Source organism: Festucalex cinctus, chromosome 21, assembly GCF_051991245.1.
Source record: "Festucalex cinctus isolate MCC-2025b chromosome 21, RoL_Fcin_1.0, whole genome shotgun sequence".
Taxonomy (NCBI): Eukaryota; Metazoa; Chordata; class Actinopteri; order Syngnathiformes; family Syngnathidae; genus Festucalex; species Festucalex cinctus.
This window is the reverse complement of record NC_135431.1, coordinates 8266961-8279965: the sequence shown is the minus strand read 5'-3', so window position 1 is coordinate 8279965 and position 13005 is coordinate 8266961. Positions and strand designations below refer to the sequence as shown.

Sequence of the window (13005 nt, the reverse complement as noted above, 5' to 3'; positions counted from 1 at the left end):
AAACGGCTTCCTATACATGTTCGTTTTTTTAGGGGGGAAAAAAACGCCTTACTATACATGGGCGTTTTTTTGGGGTGGGAAAAAAAATGCCTTACTATACATGGTCGTTTTTTTTGGGTGGAAAAAAAATGCTTTACTATACATGGTCGTTTTTTTGGGAGAAAAAAAATGCCTTACTATACATGGTCGTTTTTTTTGGGGTGGAAAAAAAATGCCTTACTATACATGTTCGGTTTTTTTACAAAATAAAAAACGCCTTACTATACATGGTCGTTTTTTTGGGAGAAAAAAAATGCCTTACTATACATGGTCGTTTTTTTTGGGTGGAAAAAAAATGCTTTACTATACATGGTCGTTTTTTTGGGAGAAAAAAAACGCCTTACTATACATGGTCGTTTTTTTAGGGGGGAAAAAAAAACGCCTTCCTATACATGTTCGTTTTTTTAGGAGGAAAAAAAACGCCTTACTATACATGGTCGTTTTTTTAGGGGAAAAAAAACCCGCCTTATTATACATGGTCGTTTTTTTTTACAAAATAAAAAACTCCTTACTATACATGGTCGTTTTTTTGGGAGAAAAAAAATGCCTTACTATACATGGTCGTTTTTTTTTGGGTGGAAAAAAAATGCCTTACTATACATGGTCGTTTTTTTTTACAAAATAAAAAACGCCTTACTATACATGGTCGTTTTTTTAGGGGGGAAAAAATGCCTTACTATACATGGTCGTTTTTTTGGGGTGGAAAAAAAAATGCCTTACTATACATGGTCTTTTTTTTAGCATTATTAAAAATGCCTTACGATACATGGTCGTTTTTTAAGGGAAAAAAAAACGCCTTACTATACATGGTCGTTTTTTTTTTGGGTGGAAAAAAAATGCCTTACTATACATGGTCGTTTTTTTGGGGGGTGGAAAAAAAATGCCTTACTATACATGGTCGTTTTTTGGGGGGAGAAAAAAAATGCCTTACTATACATGGTCGTTTTTTTGGGGTGGGAAAAAAATGCCTTACTATACATGGTCGTTTTTTGGGGGAGAAAAAAAAATGCCTTACTATACATGGTCGCTTTTTTTGGGTGGAAAAAAAATTCCTTACTATAAATGGTCGTTTTTTTTGGGGTGGAAAAAAAATGCCTTACTATACATGGTCTTTTTTTTATCATTATTAAAAATGCCTTACTATACATGGTCGTTTTTTAGGGAAAAAAAAACGCCTTACTATACATGGTCCTTTTTTTTTGGGTGGAAAAAAAATGCCTTCTATACATGGTCGTTTTTTTTGGGTGGAAAAAAATGCCTTACTATACATGGTCGTTTTTTTGGGAGAAAAAAAATGCCTTACTATACATGGTCGTTTTTTTTGGGTGGAAAAAAAATGCCTTACTATACATGGTCGTTTTTTTTGGGTGGAAAAAAAATGCCTTAATATACATGGTCTTTTTTTTTTACAAAATAAAAAACGCCTTACTATACATGGTCGTTTTTTTAGGGGTGAAAAAAAACGCCTAACTATACATGGTCGTTTTTTTAGGGGGGGAAAAAACGCCTTACTATACATGGTCTTTTTTTTAGGGGGAAAAAAAACGGCTTACTATACATGGTCGCTTTTTTTGGGTGGAAAAAAAATGCCTTACTATAAATGGTCGTTTTTTTTGGGGTGGAAAAAAAATGCCTTTCTATACATGGTCTTTTTTTTATCATTATTAAAAATGCCTTACTATACATGGTCGTTTTTTAGGGAAAAAAAAACGCCTTACTATACATGGTCGGTTTATTTTGGGGTGGAAAAAAAATGCCTTACTATACATGGTCGTTTTTTTGGGAGAAAAATAATGCCTTACTATACATGGTCATTTTTTTTTGGGTGGAAAAAGAATGCCTTACTATACATGGTCGTTTTTTTTTGGGTGGAAAAAAAATGCCTTACTATACATGGTCGTTTTTTTGGGGGTGGAAAAAAAATGCCTTACTATACATGGTCTTTTTTTTATCATTATTAAAAATGCCTTACTATACATGGTCGTTTTTTAAGGGAAAAAAAAACGCCTTACTATACATGGTCGTTTTTTTTTGGGGTGGAAAAAAAATGCCTTACTATACATGGTCGTTTTTTTGGGAGAAAAATAATGCCTTACTATACATGGTCATTTTTTTTTGGGTGGAAAAAGAATGCCTTACTATACATGGTGGTTTTTTTTGGGTGGAAAAAAAATGCCTTACTATACATGGTCGTTTTTTTTTTGGGTGGAAAAAAAAATGCCTTACTATACATGGTCGTTTTTTTTGGGTGGAAAAAAAATGCCTTACTATACATGGTCGTTTTTTTAGGGGGAAAAAAAACGCTTTACTATACATGGTCGTTTTTTTTGGGTGGAAAAAAAACGCCTTACTATACATGGTCGTTTTTTTAGGGGGAAAAAAAACGCTTTACTATTCATGGTCGTTTTTTTAGGGGGAAAAAAACCCGCCTTACTATACATGGTCGTTTTTTTAACAAAATAAAAAACGCCTTACTATACATGGTCGTTTTTTTAGGGGGGAAAAAAACGCCTTACTATACATGGTCGTTTTTTTAGGGAGAAAAAAAAACGCCTTACTATACATGGTCGTTTTTTTAGGGGAAAAAAAAAAACGCCTTCCTATACATGCTCGTTTTTTTAGGGGGAAAAAAACCGCCTTACTATACATGTTCGTTTTTTTTACAAAATAAAAAACGCCTTACTATACATGGTCGTTTTTTTGGGAGAAAAAAAATGCCTTACTATACATGGTCGTTTTTTTTGGGTGAAAAAAAAATGCTTTACTATACATGGTCGTTTTTTTGGGAGAAAAAAAATGCCTTACTATACATGGTCGTTTTTTTTGGGTGGAAAAAAAATGCCTTAATATACATGGTCTTTTTTTTTTACAAAATAAAAAACGCCTTACTATACATGGTCGTTTTTTTCGGGGTGAAAAAAAACGCCTAACTATACATGGTCGTTTTTTTAGGGGGGGAAAAAACGCCTTACTATACATGGTCTTTTTTTAGGGGGAAAAAAAAAACGGCTTACTATACATGGTCGTTTTTTTAGGGGGAAAAAAAAACGCCTTCCTATACATGTTCGTTTTTTTTAGGGGGGGGAAAAAACGCCTTACTATACATGGTCGTTTTTTTTTACAAAATAAAAACGCCTTACTATACATGGTCGTTTTTTTAGGGGGGAAAAATGCCTTACTATACATGGTCGTTTTTTTGGGGTGGAAAAAAAATGCCTTACTATACATGGTCGTTTTTTTGGGGTGGAAAAAAAATGCCTTACTATACATGCTCCTTTTTTCTTGGGTGGAAAAAAAATGCCTTACTATACATGGTCGTTTTTTTTGGGTGGAAAAAAATGCCTTACTATACATGGTCGTTTTTTTGGGAGAAAAAAAATGCCTTACTATACATGGTCGTTTTTTTAGGGGGAAAAAAAAACGCCTTCCTATACATGTTCGTTTTTTTTAGGGGGGGGAAAAAACGCCTTACTATACATGGTCGTTTTTTTTTACAAAATAAAAACGCCTTACTATACATGGTCGTTTTTTTAGGGGGGAAAAATGCCTTACTATACATGGTCGTTTTTTTGGGGTGGAAAAAAAATGCCTTACTATACATGGTCGTTTTTTTGGGGTGGAAAAAAAATGCCTTACTATACATGCTCCTTTTTTCTTGGGTGGAAAAAAAATGCCTTACTATACATGGTCGTTTTTTTTGGGTGGAAAAAAATGCCTTACTATACATGGTCGTTTTTTTGGGAGAAAAAAAATGCCTTACTATACATGGTCGTTTTTTTGGGGTGGAAAAAAAATGCCTTACTATACATGGTCGTTTTTTTGGGGGGTGGAAAAAAAATGCCTTACTATACATGGTCGTTTTTTTGGGGGAGAAAAAAAATGCCTTACTATACATGGTCGTTTTTTTGGGGTGGAAAAAAAATGCCTTACTATACATGGTCTTTTTTTTATCATTATTAAAAATGCCTTACGATACATGGTCGTTTTTTAAGGGGAAAAAAAACGCCTTACTATACATGGTCGTTTTTTTTTGGGTGGAAAAAAAATGCCTTACTATACATGGTCGTTTTTTTGGGAGAAAAATAATGCCTTACTATACATGGTCATTTTTTTTGGGGTGGAAAAAGAATGCCTTACTATACATGGTGGTTTGTTTGGGGTGAAAAAAAAATGCCTTACTATACATGGTCGTTTTTTTTTTGGGTGGAAAAAAAATGCCTTACTATACATGGTCGTTTTTTTTGGGAGAAAAAAAATGCCTTACTATACATGGTCGTTTTTTTTGGGTGGAAAAAAAATGGTTTACTATACATGGTCGTTTTTTGGGGAGAAAAAAAATGCCTTACTATACATGGTCGTTTTTTTGGGTGGAAAAAAAATGCCTTACTATACATGGTCGTTTTTTTTGGGTGGAAAAAAAATGCCTTAATATACATGGTCTTTTTTTTTTTACAAAATAAAAAACGCCTTACTATACATGGTCGTTTTTTTGGGAGCGAGGCCGGCGATGGGAGTGACGGCTGTGACGCGGATCCTTCATCTTCAGCCACACACTGACATTTGAAAAAAAAATAAAAATAAAAATGGTCGTTTTTTAATGGGTGAAAAAAAACGCCTAACTATACATGGTCGTTTTTTTAGGGGGGGAAAAAACGCCTTACTATACATGGTCTTTTTTTTAGGGGAAAAAAAAAACGGCTTACTATACATGGTCGTTTTTTTAGGGGGAAAAAAAAACGCCTTCCTATACATGTTCGTTTTTTTAGGGGGGAAAAAAACGCCTTACTATACATGGGCGTTTTTTTTAGGGGAAAAAAAAAACGCCTTACTATACATGGTCGTTTTTTTAGGGGGGAAAAAAAAACGCCTTCCTATACATGTTCGTTTTTTTAGGAGGAAAAAAAACGCCTTACTATACATGGTCGTTTTTTTAGGGGGAAAAAAAAACGCCTTATTATACATGGTCGTTTTTTTTACAAAATAAAAAACTCCTTACTATACATGGTCGTTTTTTTAGGGGGGAAAAAACGCCTTACTATACATGGTCGTTTTTGTTACAAAATAAAAAACGCCTTACTATGCATGGTCGTTTTTTTAGGGAGAAAAAAAACGCCTTACTATACATGGTCGTTTTTTTAGGGGGAAAAACATGCCTTACTATACATGGTCGTTTTTTTTTTACAAAATAAAAAACGCCTTACTATACATGGTCGTTTTTTTAGGGGGGAAAAAACGCCTTACTATACATGGTCGTTTTTTTAGGGGGGAAAAAAAACGCCTTACTATACATGGACGTTTTTTTAGGGGGAAAAAAAAACGCCTTACTATACATGGTCGTTTTTTTTTTTATAAACTAAAAAACGCCTTACTATACATGGTCGTTTTTTTTTACAAAATAAAAAACGCCTTTTTATTTAATTAAAAAAACGACCATGTATAGTAAGGCATTTTATATTTTGTGAAAAAAATTACCATGTATAGTAAGGCGTTTTTTATTTGATTAAAAAAACGACCATGTATAGTAAGGCGTTTTTTATTTTGTTAAAAAAATGACCATGTATAGTAAGGCGTTTTTTATTCTGTTGAAAAAAAACGACAATGTATAGTAAGGCATTTTTTTCCCCCTAAAAAAAACGACCATGTATAGTAAGGCGTTTTTTAATTTGTTAAAAAAAAACGACCATGTATAGTAAGGCGTTTTTCATTTGTTAAAAAAAAACGACCATGTATAGTAAGGCGTTTTTAATTTGATAAAAAAAAAACGACCATGTATAGTAAGGCGTTTTTTAATTTGTTAAAAAAAACGACCATGTATATATAGTAAGGCATTTTTTTCCCCCTAAAAAAATGACCACGTATAGTCAGGCGTTTTTTATTTGATTAAAAAAACGACCATGCATAGTAAGACGTGTTTCATTTTGTTAAAAAAAAGACCATGTATAGTAAGGCGTTTTTTAATTTGTTAAAAAAAACGACCATGTATATATAGTAAGGCTTTTTTTTCCCCCCTGAAAAAACGACCATGTATAGTAAGGCGTTTTTTATTGGATTAAAAAAACGACCATGCATAGTAATGCGTTTTCTATTTGATTAAAAAAAACGACCATGTATAGTAAGCCGTTTTTTATTTGATTAAAAAAAACGACCATGCATAGTAAGGCATTTTTTTTTTATTTTTAAAAACCGACCATGCATAGTAAGGCGTTTTCTATTTGATTAAAAAAAATGACCATGTATAGTAAGGCATTTTTTTCCCCTAAAAAAACGATCATGTATAGTAAGGTGTTTTTTATTTGATAAAAAAAAACGACCATGTATAGTAAGGCGTTTTTTATTATTTTTTTTAAAACGACCATGCATAGTAAGGCGTTTTTTATTTGATTAAAAAAAACGACCATGTATCGTAAGGCGTTTTTTATTTTTTTTTAAAAACGACCATGCATAGTAAGGCGTTTTTTATTTGATTAAAAAAAACGACCATGTATCGTAAGGCGTTTTTTATTTTTTTTTAAAAACGACCATGTATAGTAAGGCTTTTTTATTTGATTAAAAAAACGACCATACATAGTAAGGCGTTTTCTATTTGATTAAAATAAATGACCATGTATAGTAAGGCATTTTTTTTTTATTTTTAAAAACCGACCATGTATAGAAAGTCATTTTTTATTTGATTAAAAAAACGACCATACATAGTAAGGCGTTTTCTATTTGATTAAAAAAAATGACCATGTATAGTAAGGCATTTTTTTTTTATTTTTAAAAACCGACCATGCATAGTAAGGCGTTTTTTATTTGATTAAAAAAAACGACCATGTATCGTAAGGCGTTTTTTTATTTTTTTTTAAAAACGACCATGTATAGTAAGGCGTTTTCTATTTGATAAAAAAAAACGACCATGTATAGTAAGGCATTTTTTTATTTTGTTAAAAAAAAACGACCATGTATTGTAAGGCGTTTTTTTATTTTGTAAAAAAAAAACGACCATGTATAGTAAGGCGTTTTTTTATTTTGTTAAAAAAAAAAACGACCATGTATAGTTAGGCATTTTTTTATTTTGTTAAAAAAAAAACGACCATGTATAGTAAGGCATTTTTTTTCCCCTAAAAAAACGACCATGTATAGTAAGGCGTTTTTTATTTTTTTTAAAAAACGACCATGTATAGTAAGGCGTTTTTCATTTGTTAAAAAAAAACGACCATGTATAGTAAGGCGTTTTTAATTTGATAAAAAAAAAACGACCATGTATAGTAAGGCGTTTTTTAATTTGTTAAAAAAAACGACCATGTATATATAGTAAGGCTTTTTTTTCCCCCCTAAAAAAACGACCATGTATAGTAAGGCGTTTTTTATTGGATTAAAAAAACGACCATGCATAGTAATGCGTTTTCTATTTGATTAAAAAAAACGACCATGTATAGTAAGCCGTTTTTTATTTGATTAAAAAAACCGACCATGTATAGTAAGGCGTTTTTTATTTGATTAAAAAAACGACCATACATAGTAAGGCGTTTTCTATTTGATTAAAAAAAATGACCATGTATAGTAAGGCATTTTTTTCCCCTAAAAAAACGATCATGTATAGTAAGGTGTTTTTTATTTGATAAAAAAAAACGACCATGTATAGTAAGGCGTTTTTTATTTTTATTTTTAAAAACGACCATGCATAGTAAGGCGTTTTTTATTTGATTAAAAAAAACGACCATGTATCGTAAGGCGTTTTTTATTTTTTTTTTAAAAACGACCATGTATAGTAAGGCGTTTTTTATTTGATTAAAAAAACGACCATACATAGTAAGGCGTTTTCTATTTGATTAAAAAAAATGACCATGTATAGTAAGGCATTTTTTTTTTATTTTTAAAAACCGACCATGTATAGTAAGGCGTTTTTTATTTGATTAAAAAAACGACCATACATAGTAAGGCGTTTTCTATTTGATTAAAAAAAATGACCATGTATAGTAAGGCATTTTTTTCCCCTAAAAAAACGATCATGTATAGTAAGGTGTTTTTTATTTTTTTTAAAAAACGACCATGTATAGTAAGGCGTTTTTTAATTTGTAAAAAAAAAAAAAAACGACCATGTATAGTAAGGCGTTTAATTTAAAAAAAAAAAAAAACGACCATGTATAGTAAGGCGTTTTTTATTTGATTTAAAAAAACGACCATGTATAGTATGGCGTTTTTTAATTTGTTAAAAAAAAAACGACCATGTATAGTAAGGCGTTTTTCATTTTGTTAAAAAAAAACGACCATGTATAGTAAGGCATTTCTTTTCCCCTAAAAAAATGACCATGTATAGTCAGGCGTGTTTTATTTTGTTAAAAAAAACGACCATGTATAGTAAGGCGTTTTTTATTTGATTAAAAAAAACGACCATGCATAGTAAGACGTGTTTTATTTTGTTAAAAAAAAAAAAGACCATGTATAGTAAGGCGTTTTTTAATTTGTTAAAAAAAAAAAAAAAACGACTATGTATGGTAAGGCGTTTTTTAATTTGTTAAAAAAAACTGACCATGTATAGTAAGGCGTTTTTTATTTGATTAAAAAAACGACCATGTATAGTAAGGCGTTTTTTATTTGATTAAAAAAAACGACCATGTATAGTAAGGCGTTTCTTTATTTGATTAAAAAAAAAAAAATGCCTTACTATACATCGTCATTTAAAAAAACAAAAACGCCTTACTATACATGGTCGTTTTTTTATTAACAAAAAAAAATAAAAAATGCCTTAGTACGGAGCCCTTCATATTCCTGTTTTCTGCCTCACTTAGGTTTCTTGCTCTAGCTAAACAAACTCAAATAAAACAAGTCAATCGGTTGAAGAACAATTAATAATTATTAGTTATTGTTTAATGAAGAAACAGATATGTCGTTTCAAAATGACGCAGTACGAATGTTCCGCCGGGGCACCCAATCCCATCTTGCTTGGGGCCCCTGGGGAATGTTGCCTTATGCCTACACCATTGTTGTGCAAGCTGATGTCTACCAAAGCTTTCCATTAGCGTGACCTGGCTTGAAACATTAAATCTCAACGGTTTTTAATCCTCAGCAAAGCACAACATGACCGTCGTGAACAATTTTTTTTGCGGCTGGGCCAATGAACTTTGACAACAATGAAGTTTTTTAAAAAATGATGACATATTATGAATATTTACGAGTTATTTTGTGTTCAGCTGCTCTCCAGGTTTCACTTGGCGAGTACAACGACTTTGCCGAGTTATTTTTTCAAACGTATATAAGGCAAACAGCCCCATTAGTTCTCATCAAGGGAGACAGCAAACATGCAAATCACAGGGTCACAGATCATTAAGCGCAGACGCCCCCCCCCCACCCTCGCCTGACGAGACTGTTCCACTTTCTTGAACTCCAGCATTCATGTGTGCAAACAAACGGCACAAAAAGCATCATGAATGCAATATCTTTTTATATATATATTTCTTCAGCACGATTGCAGTACAACACAAACAAGATGAAACAATGTCAGTTATTCACTTTTTTTTTTTTTTATGTGGTGCCTTCGTGTCAAGTCCAACAAGTGCACCATGTTTGAAAGCTTAAAAAAAAAAAAGAAAAATAACGAGAGCAATCAGACAATAAATACTGTACAAGAAACTAGATTCAGAAACCACAAAAAAAAAAAAATCATGCTTTTGTTGTCCATGTTAACACTTGATCGGGCCATCATTTGTTCATCAATAAATCTTTTGCATTTCTATATACAGTACATACCTTAAATAAAGTGCCTTCCATTCAAATCAGTTCCTGAAGAAAAAAAAAAAAAAAAAAAAAAAGGGGAGATTTGGAGCCAGCATCCATACAAGTAGATCAGATAGAAACTGAGTGTGGGAGCAGGAACAGGAACGTCAATTCTTGTCTGATCACATCCGAACGAAAAGCTTCATCTGTTCATCTGGATGACCTGATACCGCCTGCTTCGTATCCAGCCCGACTGTTGAGGTAAATGGACGATATCGTTTCCATGGCAGTTACTTTTGGAGTCCCCCTGAGAACATGGTAGAGACAAAAACATGATAAAAAGCACGGGCGCTTCGGTTCGTACACGTGCACCATAAAGACGAAGGAGGTTGGATGTACGCAGGCACCAAACACGGCTTTTCAACTCTTTGGCACCCACCTGGTGGTTTTCTCCTGACTCGTAAAAATAAATTGAGCACTTTGACAAAATGTCTCAATTTAAAAAAATCAAAGACTAAATGGGTTAAATTGACCCATCAGTTTTAACTCATTTGCTCCCAAAAACGTATAAACACGTTCTATTTTAAATATTGCCATGGTCCCAAAAACGTATTTATACGGTTTTTGTTTTTTTTGTTTTTTTGTTAATGCTAGCGCAAGGCTTTGATGTAGCTTTGGACCTGAAGAGGTCACTTCAAGCAATGGTAGTTATTACAAAAACCGGCCAGCAGGTGGCAGAAGAGTATTAGAGATCAGCCATGTTGCAACAAGCTTTTTTTCCCCAGTGTTTTCAACAGGTTTGTGAATAATGACAAAACTTAGCTATATTTTGATGCTAATTGCTGCAAGCCGGAAACAGATACAAATATACTTTTTTTTTTCCCTGATGAAAGAACAGACTCTAATCTTTCTTTTGGTGGGTTCCATGTTTTTACAGCAATAGAACACAATATTCTGTGGGCCTTGCAAAATATATTCTGTGTGGTTGCTTCAGTGAAAATAAGTAAATGAGTTAAAGGGGAAGTCCACCAAAAAAAAACAAAAAAAAAAAACACCTTCACTATAGTATGTTATATGTGACCTCACTAGCCTGATTAATATTACATTTGTGAGATATGAGTTATGAAGCAAAATTCAGTTTTTATCCATCTCAGGGGGCGGCCATTTTGCCACCTGCTGTCGACTGAAGATGACATCACAGTGGCTCAAGTCTCAGGTAAAAAAAACAAAAACAGGTGATTAGTCATCACCTGAGCAACTGTGATGTCATCTTCAGTCGACAGAGAGTGGCAAAATGGACACCCCCCTGAGATGATATTCCACAAATGTAATATTAATCAAAATGTCATGTTTAGACTAGTGAGGTCACATTATTGTCAAGAAATGTTTAACGTTGACTTTCACTTTAAGAGTGTAGCATATACGAAACTGAATACATGGCGCTCCAATTAGTTGGTTTTTTTTTTGCCATTTGTGCCATTCGCTTCCTTCAGTGGAGCCTGTGAGGAGATTGTGGACGGTGTTCTCTTGGTACTGCATGATAAAAATGGCTTCCGCATGCTTGGGACAAACAGTACATGACTTTTAAAAGGTAGGGAGTCAATTTGGCTGCAGTTCGTCAGTACTCCCTGGCTTCCTCCAATTCGTTCATGAAGACATCCTCATGTGGGTTCTCCGCACACTTCAGCCCGTTGTTCGGCGGCCGCACGGCGTGGAAGCGGCTCCAGTCCCCCTTGCACAGGATCCAGGGCAGCACGTCCACTTTGAAGTGCAGCTCCGGCGAGAACTCGGTGCTGATCAGGTTGGGCATTCCGGCGCCTTTCCCCCTCGTGATGAGCCGGCCGCGGTCGTCGTAGCAACAGTGCTGCGCCGCCAGCGTGGACGAGTCGCCGGAGAGCGCCGAGCGGATGCAGCCGCGGGCCGACGGCTTGTAGATGTCGAGGCGCTCGGCGGGGCCGCTGGCGTCGCGCCATCGGAACGTCCGGCCGCGGGGCTCGTCGTAGACGCTGACCACCGTGTAGGCCGCTTCGGAGGGGAAGGCGCAAGGGCAGCTGGGCAGCTCCAGGAACACCTGGCGGAGGTACCTCTGGAGGAAGTCACTCTTGCAGTTCAACCACTTTTCACAGCTGTCCACATCTGCAGCAAAAAAGGACGACATCGCATGAACACGTGCACCACTAAAGTTGAAAAAAGAATTTGGTTAAAGTGGAAGTCAATCTTAAACATATCTTGACAATAATATGTTATATGTGACATCACTAGTCTAAACATGCCATTCTGATTAATATTACATTGGTGGAATTTGAGTTATGAAGCAAAATCCAGCTGCTTTTATCCATCTCAGTGGGCGGCCATTTTGCCACTTGCTGTCGACCGAAGATGACATCACAGTTGCGCTCAGGGAACCACCAATCACAGCTCACCTGTTTTCTGAAGCTGCGCTGTGATTGGTTGTTACCTGAGACCTGAGCAACTGTGATGTCATCTTCAGGCGACAGCAAGTGACAAAATGGCCATCCCCTGAGATGGATATAAACGGCTGGATTTTGCCGCTTAACTCATATTCCACTAACACAATATCAACCGGAATACCATATTTAGACTTGTGAGGCTGCATAGAACAAATTATTGTCAAAAAAAAAGGGTTGACTCCCACTTTCACGTCAGAATATAAACGAGAACACATAAGATAAATAACTGAAATAACATTTTACATTTATGAAACTAACTATTACTACAGCGAAGAAGGCTTTTTTTTCAGCTTTGTCAATTTCATACATGAAATTTGGGTTTACTTTAAATTTTGGTATGACCATACGGCCATACAGAAGAACGAAGGTCGAACAGTTGTTTACAAATTGTCGCTTACTTTACACATTACTCAGTGATATATATTTTTTTTTTAATCTTGCACTCCACAAGTACGACATATATAAAAAAATAAAACTAATACTAAATATAACTAAGCAAAAAAACCACATAATAATAAATAAATAAAATACTACTAATAATATAAATAATAATAATAATAATAAAATTAAAAATACAAAAAATAACTAAAAAAAACAAACCCGCTTTAAATGAATCAAGCTAGCTGACGTTTGTGAGACAAAAGTACATTTTTGTTCGGTTGTGTATTTTGGTGTTCAAAAATATAATGTTTAATTATCTTTTGTTTTATGTTGTTCGATTTGTAGTGAACTTTAACTGGGAGAAACAAACATTTCGAAGGTAGCGAGCTTTTCTTCTAAGGAATACTTGTGATTGAGT

General features: G+C 34.1%; 1 protein-coding gene across 2 annotated transcripts in view; it reads right to left on the bottom strand.

Annotated features, from left to right (window-relative positions):
* Positions 1–13005, bottom strand: part of ism2b (isthmin 2b) — a 99404-nt gene that overhangs the window by 70899 nt on the left and 15500 nt on the right. The window contains exon 6 of one of the 2 annotated variants that reach the window (XR_013281254.1): positions 9769–11871. Coding sequence is in view for 1 of the 2 variants with exons in the window: in XM_077510919.1 (XP_077367045.1) it covers positions 11354–11871 (518 nt within the window). In the remaining variant the exon portion in view is untranslated. Of the gene's footprint in view, positions 1–9446; positions 11872–13005 lie in introns of those variants that run through there. The other variant, XM_077510919.1, reaches the window with a different exon arrangement.